Source organism: Xyrauchen texanus, chromosome 3, assembly GCF_025860055.1.
Source record: "Xyrauchen texanus isolate HMW12.3.18 chromosome 3, RBS_HiC_50CHRs, whole genome shotgun sequence".
Taxonomy (NCBI): Eukaryota; Metazoa; Chordata; class Actinopteri; order Cypriniformes; family Catostomidae; genus Xyrauchen; species Xyrauchen texanus.
Window position 1 is genome coordinate 34391881 of NC_068278.1, and position 26134 is coordinate 34418014.

At 44.0% G+C, this 26134-nt stretch overlaps 1 protein-coding gene across 1 annotated transcript in view; it reads left to right on the top strand.

Moving 5' to 3' along the window:
- Positions 1–684: 684 nt before the first annotated feature.
- The window catches only part of LOC127626484 (fibrinogen C domain-containing protein 1-like), a 194729-nt gene continuing 169279 nt past the window's right edge, over positions 685–26134 (top strand). Inside the window, exon 1 of the mRNA XM_052102292.1 lies at positions 685–786. Within this exon, the coding sequence (XP_051958252.1) occupies positions 715–786 (72 nt within the window). The 5' untranslated portion in view covers positions 685–714. The remainder of the gene's footprint in view (positions 787–26134) is intronic.

Genomic DNA, 26134 nt, shown 5'->3' on the forward strand with positions numbered 1-26134 from the left:
TTTGACTCCCTTCTCAAATTACATCCAACTAGTCCCATGCAAACAACCCGTGAGCTCTGCGCGTGAAGCAACATCTTTACGACCCCACTCTGTCTATACCGCTGTAACGGCTCAGCCCTCAAAAGGAATACAAAGTGTTTTAGATCACTTTAAATGAATCTTCTGAACTGTACGCACTGTTTTCATTATGTTTTGACAGAGACGTCAGGAGTTGTTTCGTCTTTTGAGTGGCATTTACTTGGATTATACACGCGCGTGACGGGTTGATTTCGCGCTGCTTTTTGCCATCGTGTTTTATTCTAATCCCCTTTACTTAACGTGGAATATCTGTGGACTTTCTCATTCAACGTCCAGAGGAACGAAAACTAGTTTAAACAACAATTTAAGGGGAATTTGAGGATATAAATATTTTTTTAAATATTATTTTAATCGTTCCTTAACAAGTGCGTATGTTATTACGATGTGTGTGGTGCTAGTCTTCGCCGCCCCTTTTGGACCAGAATTAGTCCGTGTGTTCCCGGTGTAGAGGCTAGATCAGTGTCCTCTCGATCTCGCTCACTCTCCCCTCAATCCTTTTCCTCCTTTCCCTCTAAGGCTATCTGTATATTTTCTATGTTGTAACTGGTCAGGAAAGCAACTGAACGACGCGCTGTCTGTTTTTTTTTTCAACGCCTGTAACTGACAGGCGGTATATGGTTGGCTCTTCTCCGGAGAATGCTCAATGATCGATGGGGAATCATGAACAGCTCATCGGAACTCGAAGACGGGCAGCGGGGCAAAACCCAGGTGTGTGTCCCACTCGTTCTCCTTACACTTTAGTATTGATTCAGTTTTCGGATAGGTCGCAATTATCGGCTATGTGTATGTATATCTTAATGCGGTCGTGAATGTGTGTGTGTGTGTGTGTGTGTGTGTGTGTGTGTACGGAGAACAATGAATAGCACAATGAGTTGAGCGCGTCTTGTTCCTGTCACTCCGCATAAACGCGCCCGTAGATCATGCGCGCGGTTTAAAGTGGCTATTTTGTTTGCCGCTTATGCGGGTAGCTGAAAAGGGCGCCAGTAAAATGCAGCTGCTCTGTGGATTTGCCAATAAATAGGAAATTGTGGTAGACTTGAGTTTGTCTCTTGTCTTACAGGGATAGGCATGGGAAAATGTGACCCTCAAAAGATAATCCAATTAACGATTTTGAATTATCATTTGACTTATGAATTATAAGATCCTTTGAAATGTAGCCTATATGCAATTAAGGTTGGTAGAGGTTTTATATATATATATATATATATATATATATATATATATATATATATATATATATATAGGCCTATATATAAAAATCTAATTGAAATGGTGCTGGTATTCGTGCGAGCGCATATTTGTCAGTAGCTGTGTGTTTGTTTTCTTCCTGAGGGTCAGGCTGTGGGTAAGACTGTTGGATGGGTTAAGTGTGGAAACCCCACAGAGGCACTTATGTGGGCTTCACAAACCAGAATTAAGGTTAGATAGAATGAGGCAAACACGGCAGGACGCCACACTGACACACCTATATTTTTACTTTTAAATATCAGATCGTTTCAAAATGTGTACAACATGTTTTAATTGATTTTAATAGCGTGGCTTATGATGGATGTGAGTTATAATGGCCTGGAGTGACATAAACTCTGGCTACAGTTTTGTCTATACATTTGTCAATAGCATTACTATAGCTAGAGAACCATTAACAGGCACACATTCAAACTTAATGAAAAACTCAATTTGAGACTAAACATATTGAAACTAACACAGCTCAATAAATACCTCAGTTCAGGCTTGAGTACACATCCACACCATTACCAACTACACAGACACATATAGGGGGGAGAGAGAGATTAAAAGAGAGTAGAAATAATGTAAGTACTCAACCTGTGTTTTTTTTTATCTTAAGCTTTATTAAACTCCATCTTTATTCATACTTTGTATATTCTATAATTGTTTTTTTTAAGCTACTGTACCAAATTGTCATTGTAATTACCTTTTACCTGCATCATCAAAATGTTATTGTCATGCCATACTCAGTAACAGTAACTTACCAAATGACCAATATTGCATTCAAAGTCTTCTGAAACCATACAAATACACTGTGTGAGGAACAGAGTGAAACTGAAGATGTGAAAATACATCCAAACATTAGATTGTTGAAATTCATATTGGTCACATGACATGCAAGAGCCAATGGCACTTGAGTGATGAGTTGTTTATACGGCATCAGAGTGGCATTTCAGTAGTGCATGCAAAAAGTCCCCCCAGTGACAGTTGGTCATGAGAGTGTGTAGACCACAAAATAAAATGAGTTCTGTGATGGGTTGAGAGAAAAAGATTTCTAAAAAAGTATAGGTCAGGTTTCTAAACTGATATATTCCAAAATCGTTTATTCAAATTGTCTCACATGCTTGTCATTTGTTTCTATATAAATGTAACAGCATTCACAGCTGATGTCAAGAAAGGGGTTAAGGCCAATTCATGCCTGAATTTGAAAAAGGTTTGTTAGGCTCAGATGTTATGTGGAAGGAATATATGGCAACAACAAATCTGGATCTGTTTTTGAGTTCTTGATAAGTGACTTTGGCAAAATTTCAAGACATTTTAAAATCAATAAAGAAGTGTGGCAGGGCGGAGGGTGGGGCCGGGTCATGATCCTACACACCCGGTCCCGTATGAGGCTAATTAAGCCACCATGAGGGATAAAGGTCGACTGCAGGGGATCCTGCGGGAGAGAGAGATCGTTTACGGACATGTCTGTCATGTGTGTGTTTGTGTCTTCTTTTAAGTTTATCATTAAAACTATTATTTATATCGTTAAGCCGGTTCTCGCCTCCTCCTTTCCAATTGATCACTTTACACTGGTGCTGAAGCCCGGGAAGGAGGAGGGATACGCCGTAGTAGAGTTCTCGCCACTACTGTCCACCCCAATGGAGCAGCCACAGCCATCTGCCGGGGGACGAGGAGCCCAGCCACCTGAAAGAGGACGATGGCCGCCGGCCGCGAGGGGAGAAGGGGCTCCTAACTGACCACCTGGAGCGGTCAGGGCCGCTGCCAGGGGTGCAGGTGTTGCCTACCGGCCGCTGAAACGCGGTGGGGTTTAAGACCGCCGACCGCGAGCGGGGAGGGGCTCAATGCCGACCGCCTGGAGCGAGAGAACCGCTAACAGGGGCGGGGCAGACCCCTTCTGTTCCCCAAGACCGTTGCGGGGCATTCTGTCCGCCAGGGGCTGGAGGACTGCCTCTGATCCGCCCGGAGAGGCGCGGCTGTCGTCCGATAGAGGGTGGAGGAGTGGCAGAGGAACAAGCTGCGGCATATCGGAGAACTGGCGAATAAGAGTTTTTATTTTTTTTTCATCTCTCACTCTCTCTCTCTCACTGTCGCTCTGCGTTGGCCTTTTCCCTCTTTAAAATTTACAGTTTTTTGGCGGGGGTACTACACCGTTACAGGAAGTACCCCCCTTTTAATTATTTCTGTTTCCCTCCCCTTGTCCCCTCCCTCGTCCAGGTAGATGGGGATGGCCTGCCGGCAGACTAGACTTGGAGCACGCCCTCCCCCAGGGAAAGGGGGGTGTACGTCAGGCAGGGGGCTCCCCTGCCTGAGAGAATGAGGGAGGAATGTGGCAGGGCGGAGGGCGGGGCCGGGTCGTGATCATACACACCCGGTCCCGTATTAGGCTAATTAAGCCACCGTGAGGGATAAAGGTCGACTGCAGGGGATCCTGCGGGAGAGAGAGAGATTGTTTACAGACATGTCCGTCATGTATGTGTTTGTGTCTTCTTTTAAGTTTATCATTAAAACTATTATTTATATCGTCAAGACGGTTCTCGCCTCCTCCTTTCATTGATCACTTTACAAGAAGATTTCTGGATTTTCTCAACATGCACTCACGCAAGCATTCACGCACACACACAGTGATGAACTGGAATAGATTGAGTCAATTTTTGCTGACAGCAGTCCACTCCTGGCTAGACATGGATTTTAAACTATTGACTGTAAGTGGCTGTTCTTCAGGAAATACTTTGTTATTGAATTAGGGTCTATGTGTGTTTATGTTTTAGCTGACAAGGTTTGTTAAACGAATAGGCTAATGTTACAGGGAAAGTTAAATGATTGATTGTCCCACATGTTAACATTGGTTTTAGAACCAACGTATGAATTCACATATTTTACACTTATGCTGTCCTAAATTGTGGAAGCATGAAAACACATACATTGGTTATAATTGTCTACAGTTATCTATAGAAAAACTAAGACAAAATACCTTTTTACAGTGTAGACATTTTGAGGAATAAACATATCTGTTTCCCAAAGTAAAAAAAAAAAGAAAAACAGACCATTCAGAGATTCAGATATTTGCCTACATGCAATAGCTAAAGGAGGGAAAACATTTATGGGTGTAACACAAATCCTTTTTTTAGAGTACTGATCTCTGATTTCTGATTGGAATGGAGGGATTCCGCATAGTTAAAAAGCATTTCAGGACCATGGACTACAATGGCATTATGCCATACCAAACCCAGAACCATGGACAGAGCCAGTGGCATCTAACACTATAGCACTCAAAATTCTACAAAATATTATTTCATATTATGAGCACAAGAATAATATATATATATATATTTTTGGAAAGCTGCAGATAACCATTTTTTTTGTCTTTTGACAGTTCTGTAATAGTATCTGTAACCAAATAATAAAATCAACTATTTTGTGTGATTTAGATCTTGAAATGTGCATTATGTCTAGGCTCAAGTTAAAATGAGCTCTCTCTCTCTCTCTCTCTCTCTCTCTCTCTCTATATATATATATATATATATATATATACCTTAAAGTCTTGACTACATATAAACCTTTGAACATATCCTCCATTTTCCTCTTAGAAAAAAAGGTTAATTTAACACAATTAGAACATTGAGAAGAAAACATGATTGAAATTAAATATTATATTAATAAAAGTCCATCTTCCAGAACATGTCTGTGTTTAAAATGTATTTTACACTCACTGAGCACTTTATTAGGAACATATGCTCCTATTCTGAGATTCTATTCTGCTCACTAGAATTGTACAGAGTGGTTATCTGAATTACCGTAGCCTTTCTGTCAGCTCAAACCAGTCTGTCCATTCTCCTTTCAGCCCATCTGGCACCAACAATCATGCCACGGTCTTAATCACTGAGATCACAAATGGGGGGTTGGGTGGGGTTGTCCATTATAAGAGTTACATTTTGCGCCCCATATATCTGTCTAGCGTTGGGGTTTAGTGAGCCCCCCCAACCCCACCTCCATTTTCGTGCCCCTCTTACATGGAGCCCCTATGCATTGTGTACCTTGCATATATGGTTTTTACACCTCTGTTCCTGACACTTATCTGCATAATTTTATGCAGTGCACTGCTGCCACATGATTGGCTGATTAGATAATCACATGCATAAGTAGCTGTTCCTAATAAAGTGCTCAGTGAGTGTATATTTACCAATAATTTAATAAATTAAGTTAAACAATTATTAGTCATAAAACAATTCATGAAACAGTTAAAAAGACATATACGTTTAAACCTGGTAACATAAAAAGAAGTCTATGATATATTCTCATTTAGATAGCCAAGTAAATGTACGTTTGTATTAGAAATCAATATGATGTGCCCCATTATCAATCTGACAACTTGCCCTTACCTGACAATTATGAAAAATGTTCTTGTCCCGACAACACAGTTCAAAACGTCTGTTAATATCCACCTACATATAATATAGTTGAACCTTGGCTTAACGTACCTCAGTGGTGTATATTGTGTGGCTTTGTCTGTCATAGTTTTTTTCTAGTTGTTTTAAAGCAGCAAAATCAAAAGATAATCACTGTTAGTGATTTTTTTTTTACTTTTGACACAAAGCCTTGTAGTTACTTTATTATAGCCAAAGTGACAACTTGCCCCCTGTTGTTTCCACATTAACCTCTTTGCATGTGAGTTCATAATGTCCTGACTAATCCCCCAGCGTGAGTTTCTGTATTTAATGCAAGCTGAAAAAAATTTCACCACTTCACACCACATACTAGAGGAGGGAATTTAATATTATTAAACATATAAAGTGATATTAAGATGTTTATAATGTTTGATTATGATAGGTAAAATGTCATTACAGGCATTGCAATTCTGCATGGGATTGTGAGTAACAGCAAAGATGGTTCTAAAAAACTTTGTTGCTCAAGAGAGTGACTAGTTAATCTCAAGCATAGATTAACTAGTTTAAGCATTCTTTGTTGGACATCAGAAAACAGTCAAAACATTCAGATCAGACAATAACAGCTTTAAACATGATTTTTGTGATTATTTGAATGTTTGTAACATAAATAAAATAAGATATTGTGATGTTCAAAATACTATTTGAGCAGCTGTTTCATTGTGACAACCGCTTCAGACGGTTTTTCCTGTTAAACAAGTGCAAATGCAGATCACACCAGTTTGATCACAAGCCTCTGAGCCCAGCCTAGTGTCATTTCACCAGTTTGAATGTACATGTGAAGAGGTTAGGAGCGAAGTTTGAAATGTAATGTTTATTTAGCTTCAATTTATACCAAGATAAACTTGATGAGATTGGTGTCTTTCATGGATCACCTAAAATACTGTACCTTAGTTAGTCATTTAAAAATTTGTTAGTATTGTACATTGCATTAAAGTATCATAGTATACATTTATTCCAATAACATTTTGAAACAAACTATAATGATATGTAAACAGCGAAACATCATTGCAACTTACTGCGTCCTGTAGACAAGCAATAAATGGATAATGAATAATAAAATTATCATAAACAGGATATGCAGTTAAAAGTAAAGGGCATACAACTGTAACAACAGGGCAGTTTACAATGGTTGGTTAAAGACACTGATAAAAAATGAAGAGCAGTGAAGAATCACACCACCTATTCACAAATTGAGCTTTGAATGTCTAATGTTTTCTCCCTCAACAGGGAGAAGAGAAGAGACAGGGATATGGAGAGACAGGCTGAGAGGAAGAGAGGGATGTCAGCTTAGACCAGTGGTTCTCAAGCTTTTTTAATGAACACCCCCCTACTGATATACTCCAAGTCTAGATAACTGATTTAAAGCAAAGAGTAACTTGAGGATAGATTTTATTATTATGACTGATAAACACAACATTTGTAACCTAATGTCCCCCTCTCTACTAATTTGCTCTCAGTTCCCCCTGGCATCCTTTGAATGCCCCCGTTGAGAACCCCTGGCTTAGACTGTGAATCCAGGGGATTCCTTTTAACTTTAGGATATGCTGTATGGCGCACACACACACACACACACACACACACACACACACACATACACATACACATACACACACACACACACACTTGCACTTACATTTAGTTTTATATTGGATTAGTATTCTAAAGTGTGATATCCTGTTAAAACAAGTGCCCTGTTTATGCATTGCCTGACATCCTCCAATGTTAGACTGTGTGTGAAGCTAAGTTTTTTCAAATGTGTCCTTGTAAATTTTTTATTTTATTCTCCCCTTTTCTGTCTCGTTTTCTTATTCTCTTCTTGTCTGTTTCTTTCTCCACTGCTCTCTCCCTCTCTCTCTCTCTCCCTCCCCATCTGTCTCTTACGTTGCCTCACCCTGTCAGTCTACCTCTAACTTCTTTTCCCTCCATCAGGTCAAACTCTGATGGTTTCGTCAATAGAGGCCTAGGGGGTCATGATCATTTTCGTTCTTTTATTTTCCCTGTCCTGCCTTTCCCGTTGAGCCTCCCATCACATTCTCATCTATTTCCTCCCCTTGTTATTGCTTTTTCTCTCACATATGCACACCTAAAGGGAGTCATGCACACAGACACACACAAGTAGTCACACACGTCACTCAAGAGCACTAAAATGAAGGATCAAGATTTGCCTTGCCCATGTTGTGCAGAGTATCGTGGCCTTGCAAATTGATAGAATTCTCTGCACTGCAGCCCCATCAAACAGAGAGTGAGTGCTGTGTTAGTGCCAGCAAATGTGTTCACTCAGTTCCTCAACATTCACTTAATGCTATGCATTCATTTCCACATGTGACAATACCCTAAGTCCATTATTCAGGTTGCTTCATAGAGGAGAAACAATGCAAGTAGGATGCATTTTTTTTATATTTGTGTGTGTGTGTTGCTCATTTTAAGGCGGATTTGAAAATGTGTCTCAAAAAATGAAAAATTTTCTGTATGCATTGTAGGGTTGTGCCTGAAGCTGAATACCTTATTCAGAAAGGCATTAATAATGACTTCAGAATGAATGACAAATTCGACCAAATAATAGCAAAGATATTTGGTAACACTAAATAAGGTTCTATTCATCAACATTAGTTTATATATGAGTTATCATGAACAAACAATTAACAATGTAATAATCTGTTAGATAATAAACTAGAATTGTTCATTGTTAGTTCATGTTAGTTTATAGTGCATTAACTCATGTTAATGAATACAACTTTAAGTAAAAATGTATTATATATGATAAAATTAACAACTAAGATTGCACTGCTCGTCAGTATCAACGAATACTAGGTCTCATGGCATCTGCGTCTGCGGTGATCCCTTCGGCGTTCCGCACATGGCTAAAAGCCAGGGGGTTTCTTCCAAGGGCCGGTCCCCTAATGCAAATAAGGGTTACGTGCCGCAGGCTTCGTTCCCTTTCTATGTGGTTCAGACCCCGGTTGCTTAACTTGGGTCCCACTCTAGGTGCGTCTCGTCATCGCAGGTTGCTAACGACAGATGCCGCCCTGACGGGCTGGGTAGCGGTCTTAAGTAGTCGTCCAGCTCAAGGGGAATGGGAGGGTCGTCAGCTTGGTTGTCACAGTAACTGTCTCGAGTTGATGGCTGTATTTCTGGCCCTGAAATACTTCCTCCAGAGGCTGCCATGTCTTGGTGCGGGTGGGCAATACAGCGGTAGTCTCTTACATAAACCATCAAGGAGGTCCATATTCACGTCAGCTAGATTTCTGGCATGTCAGATTCTCCTTGGGGCCCAGGGCAAGCCCCTGTCACTCAGGGCAGTTTATATCCCTGGATGCCCGTATGTGGGAAATACCGACGGGGGAGTGGAAACTCCACCCCTAGGTAGTGGAACAAATCTCAGTGAGATTTTACAGGGCAGAAGAGGACCTCTTCGCCTCTATGAACAGTGCAATGTCTCCTCTACTTCTCCCTGAGTCACCCAGCCCCCCTGGGTCTGGACGCGATGGCGGATACATGACCCTGAATGCGTCTGTATGCGTTTTTCCCCGGTTTCTCTGCTCCCGGGAGTCTTGGCCAGAGTTCGCCAGCAAGGGTCTTGCCTCTTACAGATAGCGCCGCGCTGGCCGAACAGGGTATGGTTCTCGGGTTAATATCTCTCCTCGACGGCTCACCTTTGGCGATTCCGAACAGGAAGGACCTTCTTTCTCAGGCACAGGGAACAATATTTCATCCCTGCACCGAATTGTGGAACCTTTCACGCTTGGCCCCTGAAGGGTACCAATTGAGGTACACAGGGCTTTCTCCTGAGGTTATCGAGACCATTTTTAAGTGCTAGGGCTCCCTCCACTTGGAACAAATCTGGGTGAGATTTTACAGGGCAGAAGAGGACCTCTTCACCTCTATGAATAGCGCAATGTCTCCTTTACTTCTCCCTGAGTCACCCAGCCCCCCGGGGCTGGACGCGGTGGCACATACATGGCCCAGAATGCGCCTGCATGTGTTTCCCTCTACTAAAAGTTCATAATGCAGACCCAGTTAACTGCAAGATTGCTTCAGTTCTGGACTTTCTGAGGGAACAACTGTCAGCAGGCACATGCCCCGTCACTCTCAGGGTCTATGTGGCCGCCATTTCGGCTTGCTACACCTTGATGGACGGGGTGCCCTTTGAGAGGCATCCCCTGCTAGGACCATGACCTCTTCATTGGACTTAGAAATAGTCCTTGATGGTCTGGTTGAGACCCCCTTTGAACCTCTAGAGTCAGCATCTGACAGACTTCTGACTCTCAAGATGGTTTTTCTTATGATGATTACTTCTCTAAAGAGAATTGGGGACCTACAGGCTCTGTCTGTTTTGCCAGCCTGTTTAGAGTTTGCCCCAGGAATGACCAAATCAATTTTGCACCCTCACCCTGACTACCTGCCTAAGGTGCCTTTCGCAACCCTACATCAGGTCACTCTCTAAGCCTTCTGCTCCCCGCAGTTTGCAATGCCGGAGCAGCAAAGACTTCACATAGTGTGTCCAGTCTGTGCCCTTTAGACTTATGTCCACCGCACTAGCCAGTGCCATAAGTCAGGGCAACTATTTGTTTGCTATGGGAGCTGCAACTGGGGGGGCGGCCACCTCCAAGCAGACTATGTCGTATGGGGTGAGGGACGCTACTGCCCTGGCCTACGAGGCACAAGCTTCGCCAGTAAGTATCAGGGCTCACTCTACTAGAGGGCTCACCTCCTCTAAAGCCTTGGCTAGAGGTGTCCCTCTGCAGCAAGTCATGCCACTCCGGGCTCCTATGCCCTCGAGTCGACATCTCAAGCTCATGTCTGAGACCTCTCGAGTTCATGTGAGCACACTTCACAACCGTAGAGGTCCGGACAGCTTCAGTGCGGTGGTGTGGGTATTCTCGTTCCCAAAGTGTTTTTCTCAGCGCAGCATCATAGTGAAGCTTTTTGTAAAGGGAACGTCTCGGGTTACATGGTGTAACCCTTGTTCCCTGAAAAAAGCGGAACGAGATGCTGTGCTTCTTTGCCGCACTGGGATGTCCCAGGACTGCTCTTCAGAGAAAAATATCTGACGACACGCTGGTGACGCATCTATTTATAGCCTGGCCACAGGTGCATCTAATGATCTCACCAGCCGAGGCTATAAATACTGGTCAATGTTCATTGACGTATTACACACATATTCACAGCTGGTCACAACGTAGGATTGTTCCCAAAGCGCTTTTCTCATCGCAGCATCTCGTTCCGCTTTTTCAGGGCACAAGGGTTACACCATGCAACCCGAGACGTTTTTAATTAATGGCAAGAAATGGAACTTTATCGTCAATACGGATTTTCCAATAGGCACAGGGATAGAGCGATATTTAAAATAATAAATAACATATCCCAAATGAAAAGGCAATGGTGAGTCTGTGAAGCCAATATGACTGAAGTATAAACTTTATGAATAATTTTTTTAGCAATATCACCCTGCCCTACAGTTGCCTTACAGGGTCATATTTAAAATGGGCTTTTTATTTAGTTTAAGCACTTCTGGTTATATCCAAATACTAATTAATAGAATGTTTCCACTGCAACAGATACAGATAACACCATCGCTGCATACCACTAATGCTTTGGCTATTAAATTCATCAGGTATATATCAGTATTTACTGAATCTTCATTATGAGTATATGTGCATCTAATTGCTCTTTCCTGAAGACAATTCTCACTTATAGGACAACAGCTTTCACATTACATGATTCCAAATGCTTTTACACTTTTGCTTCAGTGATTTCATACTCTGGAGATAAATTAAACCCATTGAAGACTACTGTTTGCTGCTAATGCAGGGAGAATCCTCATCAATGCATCATTGATGGTAATTTCTCCACATAGCCTATGCTGGTGAACTGCCAGAGTACAGTTACTGTACTTGATAGGGGGCTCTGGATTTGTACTGAACAGCAATAATATAAAAATATATGATGACCAAAATAATCAAATTTGGAAGAAAAGATCCCATGGATGCTGTGGACACACCTATTTGGGTGTGACATTATAGAGATAAAACAGTATCAAAACATCTCACAAATGCACACGTCAGTCCACAGATGCATGCAGCAGATCCATATATGCACAAGGCAATCCACAAATGCATGCAACGGATCCACAAATGCGGATGACAATGCACAAATGTACACAACAATCCACAAATGCATGCATCAGATCCACACACATACAGTAATATACATATGCATGCAGCAGATCCACACACGCACATGGCAAACCACAGATGCACTTAACAGATCCACATGCACGCTCAATCCACAAATGCATGCAACAAATACACACACGCACACAGCAATCCACAAATGTACACAACAGAGCCACACATTTAGTCAAATCACAAATTCTCACATCAGAATGTAAAATTATAATCTATACAATGATTTATTTGCACACAGTACAGTCCACGAATGCACACATAAATCTCAGACTTTTTCTATTGTTATTTTACCTTAAAGATATCCATTAATTTGCTTTTGCATTTGTGTATAGTTTTGAGTCTCTTGTTCCACAGACTTGAAACACAAATATGAGCAAGCTGATCTCCAATTTATGTGGATCGGCCTTCTTCTTCTTCTTTTTTAACAGCGTATCACAAATTAAATAGTTCATTACTGCCACTTGCTGTTAGCTTAGACCAGGGACATCAGTATGGATCATTACAGAAGGATAAAATCTTGGTGAGTTTAGTAATTATTTGCTTTATTTTAATTTCAAAACATATAACATTTTACATTTCTACTGCTTTGATTTAATTCTTTGATTCTGCACTTGTATAGCATCCTTGCATTCTGGGAGGAGTTAAGAAAATGATAATATTTTTTTTTAATAAAATTAATTAATAATAAATGTAATAATGATCACCAATATTCATCAGGAGTGTAAAATTTAATGCTGTATGGGTAGTTATTTTACTTGGACAAAATATAGCTGAAGGTTAGACTGTTTTACCGACACTGCTGTTGCATATCCAACTTAAAAATAAATCATACAAGGTGAAATGTTGGTTGTTTGTTCTGTTCTAATTATTATTCACTAGTTAATTGTTTTGACCGATGTTGAAGCTGTACATAAATTGAGTTGTAACATGGGATCTGTTACTTTTCTCAGTGCTAGTCAGGTGGTACCAATCATCAGTCATTTGTGATTACTGGATATTTAAATTATTATTTTATAGAGATTACAGGGGCATATTTCTGTTTGTGTCTACAGTACACATCATTTGTATTCAGATATTTCATCAGAATTATTGTCTAGAATACAATTGTCTTCAGTCAGTTAAAAAAACATCCTTAGAATTGAATGCAGCCAATAAAGGATTCTGCTTTTAAATCCAGTAAACATCCCCTGGAACACACATTCATTTAGCATCAAAGGAATGTTGAAGACGATCGAGATTAGCTTGCTCATATTTATGAATCAAGGCTGTGGAACAAGAGTGTCAAAACTATCCAAAAATACAAAAGCACATTCACGAGCATCCTCAAGGCAGAATACAATGGAAAAACACTCTCATTTTTGTGTACATTTGTGGACTGTACTGTGAGCAAATAAATCAATGTAACGCTATATGCATTTGTAAATTGAGCAGAGGTGTGGATCTGTTGCATGCATTTGTGGATTGTTGTGTGCATTTGTGGATCTGTTGCAGGCATTTGAGTATTGTGGTGTGCATTTGTGAGATGTTTTGATACTGTTTTATCTCCATATGACATTGGACTTTTTTTAATTATAGCACAACCTAGTATCGATAATGAACGAAACTTGGCATGTAACCTCAGAGTGTTCTCTTGTCCGTGTGTACAAAGTTTTGTTCAGTTTGAATCACAAGATAAAGGCTAATTTAACATTAAAGGCCAGGGCCCAAAACACATTTGTTTATATCTGTGGAAAAATTCTTTGAACAAGTTTTTGTCAGGAGAGTCTGTAGATGATGTATACAAATTTTCATGCGAATAGGAAAACGAGTTCGAAAAAGTAGGTTTTTCCAAATAAATCGAATAATAAATGTCCACTTTCACATCTGAAAGTTTCACGTGGTGCCTCTTTAGTTTCACTTTCACATCCGAAAGTTAAAGTTTTGAATAAGAGTAAAAAAGGACTTTAATATTCTGTTTCTCACCCACGCTTATCATACCGCTTCTGAAGACATGGATTTAACCACTTGAGTCTTATGGATTACTTTTATGTTTCCTTAATGTGATTTTTGGAGCTACAAAGGTATTCAAATTAAAATTGGTTTATGTACTAATGTATCGATACATATGAATTAGAGGTAGACTGATATTGGATTTTGCTGATAGCAATAATAATGTATTGGAAGAAAGGCGATAGCTGATTAATTGGCCAAACTGATATATATTTGTGTTAAAAATTTTCTTAGTGTTTCCTTACTGTGAAGATGCAGCCTAGACATACAGTTACTTCTACAAGAGTTCAAACTGAATGAAATACCAGTTATTTGTGCAAATACAATACAAATAATAACCAGAAGAAGAAGAGAAAAAAAAAAAAGGATTTGGTGCATAACAAGGGACATTTAATTATAGCAAGCTTGAAATGTCTGTGCTTTTAGCTGCTCACTCAAACAGATAAGGGAAACAAAATATTTACACTAACAATCATCTACAGCATATCACAAGTCCTGTCTTTCCGTTTTCAAATTAAAAATTCTTTATATAATAATAATGTCCCATTATCCCATTTAAGATTTTTTATGGACAAAAAATAAAAATATTGCAACATCAATTAAGTCCACCAGCACCACTGACCTGCATCTGCGCAGTTAACGCTGTGCTCACAACACGCCAAAATGACAGATGTGTACCCAAAATAATCTCCTTTGGATATAAAGAGTTCGAATTGGACCGTGTGAATAAATGCACAATATGCAACCAAAAATATCCGATACAACCACCACAACCTAGAATTTCATCAGACATTTAAAAAACCACAAGGAAAGGTAACTAAATCATTTCATTATCCAGAAAGATTAATATGCAAAATTGCTGTTCAAATGCTTGAGGGTTGTCAATAAATGAAAATGATTCTTTGTAGCGACAAGTTTGAAATTAACCGACATTGCCTCTAAATATGTGTGCCTTTTCTAAACCTTCTCAACAGTCAACAATATACCAAAATCATTTGTTGGCAATATAAAAACATAACAGGCAGATTTGCAGTCACAACACTTTAAAATGTGACAAGTAGTATAAAATACACAGAATGACTTGTGATGAAATCCAAGTGCTCTCATAGTGATTATGACTTCTGAAGGCTTTAACTAAAGCCCTTGAATGCAATACCTTTATGACTATATTATATAAATCTATCTCTGAAGGGAACTGACTGTCTTCAGAAAAGTTTTGATGGCATTTTCTTTTCATCTTACCTCCGTATAATGCCTAATAAAGTAGTGTTTATAAGCGCAGCGCTGCTTTGTGTACAGGCGTTACCTGGGTAACAGCTATATTTCTGCTGCATAAGCGCCACCTACTGTCAGAGAGCGAATTTGAATAAAAACAATAATGTAAACATACGTATATAAGTATCTTTTCAGCACACAAATAAATATTTATTTAAAAAATGTACCTCTGTTTTATTTTTTGGTACTGTAGCTTGACTCGACTTGACTTGAAACTCATCAGGACTCGACTTGACTTGCTTGAGGTGAGTCACTGACTTGACTTGACTTGCTTTATTTGTCTGCACTGCACTTGAGACTTGACTTGAGACTTGATGTTTAAGACTTGAGACTTGTTTGTGACTTGAACATGTGTGACTTGCTCCCACCTCTGCAGTATAGCACTACAAAATAGTGCATAGGATGTATTGTATTAATTTTGGCTTACTGCACTAGAGCCTAATTTTCTAATGAACCCAGACCTGTTGATTGATTAGATGTTTTGAAGTCAGACACCTGGAATAAATTGGCCAAATGAGTAAAGAACTTGAGAAAATCACTTAATTATGCCTACTCATGAAGGTAAAACCAATATCAGTTTTTCCTAAAATAAATAAAAAGTTTCAGCATCAGTGAAAGTGTTTGACATGCTTAAATGGCTGTTTAGATTCCAAATTTCCAATTTGTAATTGGGCCTTTATATATTTATTATGTCATACACTAAATTGGCTTTTGTCCCTGTGTATTGGGCCATTGATTAATGATATTATTTATCATTATTTTGCCTTCTTGCACTTGTATTTGTATATGTTCATGCTTATGCATACAGTATATGGGGATGCAAATGTGTGAATTGATTTAACACAGAGTGGTAATAGCATCATTAAGGCAGGATGTTGTGATCACGAATGTCAAGGTTAATCACTGAACTAATTACAGCTAAGAGATCAAGATTAAAGAAGGAAGAGTAGGAAAACAGTAGGAGAGAGAACAAGAGACTTCTCACCTTTTCAATATTTACCAGACTGTAACCACATCTTACATCTTGAGGATTCAGTACCCAGACAGACACACACACACACACACACACACACACACACACAGTCAGTCAGATGATGATTGTATGGGGGCGGCAGCTATTAGGGTTGCTAATAGACAATTTTGAAAGACTAATAAACAGACATATTAAGTGAAGGATTTGAAAACCGAAAGGAGGGAGAATGGGGCACACATTGCAGGTTCCCCACCAAACATTCAGGCACCACAGTAACTGTAATCCTGTAATGACTTGAGGAAGCAGACAAGGGGTTGGATCCAAGCGCTGTTTATTTGTAAACAGTAATCAGGAAAACACAGGAACAAAGGAAGAGACCATGATGGGCAAACTAAACTCAAACACAAAATGAAACACAGGAGCAAAGAAAAGTCCACAATGGGAAAATCAAACTAAAACACGAAATGACACACGGCTGGGAGAACAAACACGAAGGGCAGGTAACAAGGGCTAAGGCACGACAAGAAACCATACACGACATATAACCATACAACGAACGACAAGGGAAAAGGAAAACAACAGGGTTTAAATACACAAAGACACAATAAAGACTAAACGAGACACAGGTAAGAACAATGATGAGTGCTGGCAGAGATGAGTGCCGGGGATAGTGGGAAATGTAGTTTTTTACACGGACAGTGAGACTCAGGGCGGACAACAGGGAAAACGTGACATGGAACGGATCGGTGACGGGTGAAACAAAACACGGAGCAGAGCACACGGAAACATGACATAAACGTGATGGGTGAAACAGAGAACCTAGGGTAGACAACACAGGAACGTGACATAGCTCCCCCTCAAAAGGACCGGATTCCAGACGGTCCTAAGAAGAAACAGAATAGAAAAAATAAACAAATGTTCAATGAGTGGGGGGCTAGAAAAGGGGGAAAACAGACAGACCAAAGGGGCCACAAGGGACACAAAGACAGACTAAGGAGGCACAAGGGACACAGAGACAGACTAAGGAGGCACAAGGAACAATTAGGCAGTCCATGGGGGAAAAAGGGGCAATTAGGCAGTCCACGGGGGCACAGAGGGCAAGAAGGCAGTCCAAGGAGATGTGTGAAGGGAACCGGGTCAGGTGGCCTGGGGGGCGTCCACAGGGTAGGGATAGGCTTAGGAGGCCAGGGAGGTATCGACCGAGCAGGGACAAGTTTAGGTGATCTGGGAGCTGGCCACAAGGCAAGGGCCGGTTCAGGGGGCCTGGGAGGTGGCCACAGGACAGGGACAGGTCGAGGAGGCCTGGGAGACGGCCACAAGACAGGGACAGGTCTAGGAGGCCTGGGAGGCGGCCATTGGACAGGGACAGGTCCAGGAGGCCGAGCTGAGAGGGGCTCTGGAGACGAAGCTGAGGGAGGCTCTGGAAGCTCAGGAGGCGGAGCTGAGGTAGGCTCTGGATGCGGAGCTGAGGGGGCCTCTGGAGGCTCCGGAGGCGGAGCTGAGGAAGGCGGAGCCGAGGAAGGCTCGGGAGGTGGAGCTCTAGAAGGCTCGAGGGGCGGAGCTCTAGAAGGCTCTGGAGTCTCTGTGAGCAGAGCTGTAGGAGGCTCTGGAGGCGGAGCCTTAGGAGGCTCTGGAGGCGGAGCCATAGGAGGCTCTGGGGGCGGAGCCAAGGGAAGTTCAGGAGGTGCAGCTAAGGGTACCTCAGGAGGCGGAGCCGAGGAAGGCCTAGGAGACGGGGTTGAGGAAGGCGGAGCAGAGGATGGCTCGGGAGGCCCAGGAGGCGGAGCCGTGGGAGGCTTTGGAGGCTGAGCCGAGGAAGGCTCAGGAGGTGGGGCCGAGGAAGGTGGTGCCGTAGGAGGCTTTAGAGGCGGAGACCTGGAAGGCTCTGGAGGCGGAGCCGAGGGAGGTGGCGCCGTAGGAGGTTTCAGAGGCGGAGACCTGGAAGGCTCTGGAGTCTCTGGGGGCAGAGCCGTAGGAGGCTCGGGAGGCGGAGCCGTCGGAGGCTCGGGAAGCTCGAGAGGCGGAGCCCTGGAAGGCTCGAGAGGCTTGTGGGGTGGAGCCCTGGAAGGCTCGAGTGACTTGAGGAGAGGAGCCCTAGGAGGCTCGAGAGACTTGAGAGGCGGAGCTCTAGAAGGCTCTGGAGTCTCTGTGAGCAGAGCCGTAGGAGGCTCTGGGGGCAGAGCCATAGGAGGCTCGGGAGGCAGAGCTCTAGAAGGCTCTGGAGTCTCTGGGAGCTGAGCCGTAGGAGGCTCTGGAGGCGGAGCCGTAGGAGGCTCGGGAGTCTCTGGAAGAGGAGCCGTAGCCGTAAGAGGCTCGGGGGCGGAGCCCTGGGTGGATCGAGAGACTTGAGAGGCGGAGCCCTTGGTGGCTCAAGAGGAGGAGCCCTGGAAGGCTCGAGAGGCTTGAGAGGCGGAGCCCTGGAAGGCTTGAGAGGTGGGGCCCTGGAAGGCTCGAGAGGCTTGAGGGGGCGGAGCCCTGGGAGGCTCGAGAGGCGGAGCCCTGGGAGGCTCGGGAGGCTTGAGGGGTGGAGCCCTGGAAGACTCAAGTGACTTGAGGGGCGGAGCCCTGGGAGGCTCGAGAGGAGCCCTTGGAGGCTCGAGAGGAGCCCATGGAGGCTCGAGAGACTTGAGAGGCCGAGCCCTGGAAGACTCGAGAGGTTTGAGAGGCGGAGCCCTGGAGGCTCGAGAGGCTTGAGGGGCGGAGCCCCGGAAGGCTTCAGAGACTTGAGGGGTTGAGCCCTGGAAGGCTCGGGAGGAGGAGCCCTGGAAGACTCAAGAGACTTGAGAGGCGGAGCCCTGGAAGGCTCGGGAGGAGGAGCCCTGGAAGATTCGAGAGACTTGAGAGGCGGAGCACTAGGAGGCTCGAGAGGCGCTGGTTCTTGGACGGTCCTGGCTACAGGCGCTGGCCCTTGGACGGTCATGGCTACTGGCGCTGGCTCTTGGACGGTCATGGCTGCTGGCGCTGGCTCTTGGACGGTCATGGCTGCTGGTGCTGGCTCTTGGACGGTCATGGCTGCTGGCGCTGGCTCTTGGACGGTCATGGCTGCTGGCGCTGGCTCTTGGACGGTCGAGGCTAAAGGTGCTGGCTCAGGAACGGTCGAGGCTACAGGCGCTGGCTCAGGGACGGTCGAGGCTACAGGCGCTGGCTCAGGGACGGTCGAGGTTACAGGCGCTGGCTTACTGACATCTGGAGCGAATGGCTCTGGCTCGCTGACCGTGGCTGACGAGGGCTCAGGCTCGCTGACCGGGGCAGACGTGTACCGGGAGGCGGAAGCCCGTCTTCTCTCCCTCCTCCGGGCAGACGAAGTGGACAGTGTGGGTTCTGGGAGCGCGACTGGCGTGGTGGTCGGTTCGCTGACAGGTGGGTCTGGTGTTATAGGGGGCGCCGGGGGTGGCTGAAGAGACTCCATTGTGGATGGTGAGTTAGGGTCCTTCACAGCAACGCCCACAGAGAGCGGTGAGTCGCACACCAGTAGGGTCGCCACCAGGAAGTCGCGGAGAGTCCAGCCACGCGTCGCTTGTGGCAGCCGCTCCTTCAGTGAACCGTCCAGATTACCCCTGAAGAAGGCCAGAAGGGAGGATTCAGGGAAGTCCGCGACACTCGCCAGTTCAATGAAGTCGCGGACGTGGTCCTCTATAGGTCGGCCTTCTTGCCTCAGGCTGAGCAGCCGGTAGTTAGCCTGCTGGACCGCTGGATCCATTGGTGGTTCATTCGTTCTGTAATGACTTGAGGAAGCAGACAAGGGGTTGGATCCAAGCGCGGTTTATTTGTAAACAATAATCAGGAAAACACAGAAACAAAGGAAGAGACCATGATGGGCAAACTAAACTCAAACACAAAATGAAACACAGGAGCAAAGAAAAGTCCACAATGGGAAAATCAAACTAAAACACGAAATGACACACGGCTGGGAGAACAAACACGAAGGGCAGGTAACAAGGGCTAAGGCACGACAAGAAACCATACACGACATATAACCATACAACGAACGACAAGGGAAAAGGAAAACAACAGGGTTTAAATACACAAAGACACAATAAAGACTAAACGAGACACAGGTGAGAACAATGATGAGTGCTGGCAGAGATGAGTGCCGGGAACAAAGGAAGAGACCACGATGGGCAAACTAAACTCAAACACAAAATGAAACACAGGAGCAAAGAAAAGTTCACAATGGGAAAATCAAACTAAAACACGAAATGACACACGGCTGGGAGAACAAACACGAAGGGCAGGTAACAAGGGCTAAGGCACGACAAGAAACCATACACGACATATAACCATAGAACGAACGACAAGGGAAAAGGAAAACAACAGGGTTTAAATACACAAAGACACAATAAAGACTAAACGAGACACAGGTGAGAACAATGATGAGTGCTGGCAGAGATGAGTGCCGGGGATAGTGGGAAATGTAGTTTTTTACACGGACAGTGAGACTCAGGGCGGACAACAGGGAAAATGTGACATGGAACGGATCGGTGACGGGTGAAACAGAAAACACGGAGCAGACCACACGGAAACATGACATAAACGTGATGGTGAAACAGAGAACCTAGGGTAGACAACACAGGAATGTGACAAATCCAGCACATTCATTATTTACACTGCATCTAAACTCAATCTACCAAACACAGATCAATTCGTCTGCACAACATATGGGGGATGGAAAAGGAGGTATATATGGAGGGAGATATAGATGGGGCAGATTAATAAATGAATTTAAGCAGTATTTCAAATGCTAAATTATTTACATATCAAATCAATCAGAATAGCTGAGAATGGATAGCTGCAAGATCACCTAGTTTTAAGGCAGTGCAAAGGGGATGGAGTGAGGTGAGAAAAGAGAGGAATGGGATAAGAGGTGTTGGGAGAGAGGGGTTCTTAGGATTAGATATATAAAACGTGAATGGATCAACAGTAACTGCTTATTTGATTGTTACTCTGCAGGAAGTAGGCTACTATGTGTTTTTAACACGTGAAACCTAAAAAGAAGAACAATTACCAACTGTTTAAGAGGCATTTTAATCTACACTATGTCTGTCATGAAAAGCATGAGGTAGGACCCAAACGCAATTTGAAAATAAGGGAATTTATTTATATACAAAAAAATAATAAATTAAAATAAAACTCCCACAAGGGGGGAAAACGTCTCGGGTTACATATGTAACCCTTGTTCCCTGAAAAAACAGAACGAGATGCTGCGCTGAAGAGCGCTTTGGGAACACGTCTCAGTTGTGACCAGCTGTGAATATGTATGCAACACGTCAATGAACATTGACTGGAATTTATAGCCTCTGCCGACGTAATCATTGGACGCACCTGGTGCAGTGGCTATAAATAGATGCGTCACCGGTGCATCATCAGATATTTCGTCTGAAGAGCAGTCCCAGTACGGCAGAAAAACACAGCATCTCATTCCGCTTTTTTCAGGGAACAATGGTTACATATGTAACCCAAGACGTTCCCTTTACAAAAAGCTTCACTATGATGCTGCGCTGAAGAGCGCTGTGGGAACAAGAATACCCACGCCGCCGCACTGTGGCTGTCCGGACCTCCTACGGTTGTGTAGTATGCTCACAAGAGCGTGAGAGGCCTCAGACATGAGCTTGAGATGTTGACTCAAGGACATAAGAGGCACGAGTAGCATGAACATCCAAACTACAAAATTTGATGAATGTGTGCGGAGAGGACCAGCCTGCCGCATCGCAAACTTGCTACAGTGGGACCCCTCTAGCCAAGGCTTTAGAGGAGGCGACCCCTCTGGTGGAGTGAGCCCTGATACCTACTGGCGAAGCTTGACCGTGCGCCTCATAGGCCAGGGCAATAACATCCCTCACCCAATGTGACATAGACTGCTTGGAGGTGGCCACCCCCTGGTTGCGGATCCCATGGCAAATGAATAGTTGCCCTGACTTATGCCACTGGCTAGTGCGGTGGACATAAGTCTAAAGGGCACAGACTGGACACACTATGTGAAGTCCTTGCTGTTCCAGCATTGCAAACGGCAGGGAACAGAAGGCTTAGAGAGTGACCTGATGTAGGGTTGTGAAAGGCACCTTAGGCAGGTAGTCAGGATGAGGGTGCAAAATTGCTTAGGTCATTCCTGGGGCAAACTCTAAACAGGCTGGAAAAACAGACAGAGCCTGTAGGTCCCCAATTCTCTCTAGAGATAATCGCCATAAGAAAAACCATCTTGAGAGTCAGAAGTCTGTCAGACGCTGACTCTAGAGGTTAAAAGGAGGTCTCAACCAGACCCTCAAGGACTATGGCCAAGTCCTATGAAGAGGTCATGGTCCTAACAGGAGGCCACAGTCGCATGGCTCCATGAATGAACCGAGCGAGTAGAGGGTTCCTCTGAAGGGCACTCTGTCTATCAAGGCATGGCAAGCCGAAGTGGCGGCCACATAGACCCTGAGAGTGGTGGGGCATAAGCCTGCTGACAGTTCTTCCTGCAGAGAGTCCAGAACTGAAGCGATCTGGCAGTTATCTGGTTCTACAATATTAATTTTTAATAAAGGGAAACGCATACAGGCGCATTCTGGGCCATGTATGCGCCACCGTGTTCAGCCCCAGAGGGGGGGACTGGGTGACTCGGGGAGAAGTAGAGGAGGCATTGTGCTGTTCCTAGAGGCGAAGAGGTCCTCTTCCATTCTGAAAAATCTACCCAGATTTGTTCCAAGTGGAGGGAGCCCTAGCACTTAAAATGGTCTCGATAACCTCAGGAGAAAGCCCTGTGTACCTCATTTGGTACCCAACAGGGGACAAGCACGAGAAGGTTCCACAATTCGGGCCGGGGATGAAATACAGTCCCCTGTGCCTGAGAAAGAAGGTCCTTCCGGTTCGGAATCGCCCTAGGCGAGCTGTCGAGGGGAGAATTTAGCTCCGAGAACCATACCAATACTGTTTGGCCAGCACGGCGCTATCAGTAGGAGGCAAGACTCTTGCTGGCGAACTTTGGCCAAGACTCCCGGGAGCAGAAAAACCGGGGAAAGAAACGCATACAGACGCATTCCGGGTCATTTATGTGCCTTTACGTCCAGACCCAAGGCAGCTGGGTGACTCGGGGAGAAGTAGAGGAGACATTGCGCTGTTCATAGAGGCGAAGAGGTCCTCTTCTGCCTGGGAAGAATTTCATTTGGCATCTTCGCCGTGTACTGCGGTAAAGCAGACGCCCCCGAAGGGGGGGCCTAGCAAACTGAATTGCTTAACCAATTTGAATGGCTCTGGCCAGCCAGCGTGACGGATTGGGAAGTGAGAGCCATGTGTCCAAGTTCCGTGCTAGGGGCACTAAGGGGACTGTTATTTTTGACATACCTATAAAAACGTGTCCCGAGGCTCTGGTGCTGAGAGAAGACTGGAGGAGGAGGTCCTACGGAGGCATCCTCTTGACTCGTCAGAACCGGCCAGGCTGGGGACAACAGTCATGGGGCTGGAGGCGAGAGGTCTGCATCCAATGTGCCGGGATTGTGTGGCGGCAAAGTGTCGTGAGAACTGCATTTGCGGGCCAGGTGACCCAGACTGTAAACTTAACTGAAAATTCTCCTCCCGGCCCTACACCGGGGTACGGAGTGGTCTTCTTACCAGCTCCGGAACAAACATCTTGGTCCCTGGATTATCCGTCTCAGGAACGCTTGGGAGCCTTCTGAGTCCTCCAAGGGGTTCTAGAGACGGGGGGTGTGCGCCTCCTTCGGGGTTCTCGACGCTGGGGCTGAAAGCTGGGCCCGGGTTGAGGCGGAGGTGTGTGTTTCTTAGGCGCCGCAGGGGGATGCCCCCGGTGGGCAGACAGGGCACAGCCCGTGCTGGAGGTGCGGTGGAGCATCATGTGAGATATGGCCTCCGTCTGCTTTTTCACAGCTGAGAACTGCTGTCCGAAGTCCTCTACAGTGTCGCCGAAAAGGCAAAACTGGGAGACAGGTGCGTCGAGGAAGCATGTTTTGTCCACTTCATGCATCTCGACCATGTTCTGCCACAGAAGTCGTTCATGAACCACGAGAGTGGCCATCGCCTGCCTGAGTGACCACGCTGTGACCTTCGTGGCCCTGAGGGCGAGGTTGGTCACTGAGCGCATTTCCTGCAGCACGTCAGGATCAGGACTAAGTGTAGATCTTTAAGAGCCTTGTCCTGGTGGACTTGCAGGAGGGCCATGGCATGCAGGGCGGAAGCAGCCTGTCCGGTGGCGCTTTAGGTTTTGGAGGTCAATGAAGACGTCATCCTACAGGCCTTGGAGGGGAGCATAGGGCGACCTATGCTCCCACGGTTACAAACTGGGGGACCGCCTTGTAATCGTGGGCCGCTCGCCGTCGAGGGTAGTGAGAGCAGATGAGCGAGAGGCACGGTGACGATTGGAGAAGGGTGTTGTTTTTTTTTAATCAAAAATAGGTTTTCAGCTTCAACATAAACAGAAACATTGGCGGTTGAAGCCTGTCTCTCTCCCCTGGTCTCTGGTGTGATCTGTTCTTTTAATGCTCTCCCCAGTGCTTACTGCAATCAGAAACATGTGTTAGACATTATAGCACCCTTACTACTTTCTCTCCGGACGTATGCTCCACCATGCCCCGCCACACTGCTAAATTAAGGGAATCATCTCACCTATTAATCTAAAAAACAAATACCTATATACAGTGCATCCGGAAAGTGTTCACAGTGCTTCACTTTTTTCCACATTTTTGTTACAATAATGACAACGTGAAAGCAGTTTGTTTGAAATCTTTGCAAATGTATATAAAAAAATATAAAAAAATCACATTGTGAATACTTTCCGGATACACTCTATAATAAAACTATTTATTTTGTATGAAGAAGAAATAATATTGAAAAGAGTGCAGAGATTACCCAACAGGGTAACTCAACAAACACCAAAACAGAGTGTTGAGAACCAAAATTATTGGCTTCTATAAAAACATATTCCTTGTAATGTAAGGATACTTCACAGTACCTTCGGGTAGCATAACTAAGTATCACTGTTCCCCTTCATGCTTCCACTATGCATAATAAAACTGATACAGTCTCACATGAAAAGTAAGACTCAAATTTGAAACAGTGGACATAAATAAATTAGTCTTCAGTACTCTTAGGCTGACTGTGCAAAAGTTTGGTGCAGACCTGAAGCAGTATTTGAGTATATGACTTTAACTGAGTGACTTTGCGCCACAGGTGCACTTTTTATATTAAGTCTGTCTCTCTCTCTCTCTCTCTCTCTCTCTCTCTCTCTCTCGCTCTCGCTCTCTCTCTCTCTCTCTCTCTCTCTCTCTCTCTGTGTGTGCGTGTGTGTGTGTGTGTCAGACAAGGTTGAATGCTACTGTGATTGATAGGTTTGAAGATCTGTCACTCACAATTCAAGCTGAGACATACAGAGAAATAAACAAACAGATGATCAAAACCCTAGAGAGAGAATGTGAAAGAGAGAAAAAGTTGATTTGAACTGTATTCTACCTTACAATTATTTCCAAAGTCATCATATTAAATTCTTCTTCACTAATATTACAAATCAAGGCATGTTTCAAAATAGGTGCTACAATCTCAATTCTGAAAAAGTTGGGACAGTATGAACAATGCTAATAAAAAAAAAAAGGAGTGAGTTGTAAATTATGTTCACCCTTAGCTGTGTTGAAAGCACCACAACTGCACATTATATGATGTTTTTCCTTGTGAATTTAATTGTTTTTTGAAAATGTAATTTCAAATTAGATGATTGCAACACGCTCCAAAAAAGTTGAAACATGGGCAGTTTAACACTAATAATCTTTTAATGAGTTGCAATAACAAGTGATGTGAAACAGGAGATGTTAAACAGGTGAGGCAATTGTGTCATAGTATTTAGGGAGCCTCCAAAAACTGTCTAGTCCTTCAATAGCAAGGATAATTCAAGATTTGTCAATTTGGCAACAGATGCTTCAGCAAGTAATCCAGCACTTTGAGAACAATGTTCCCCAAAGACAAATTTGAAGGAT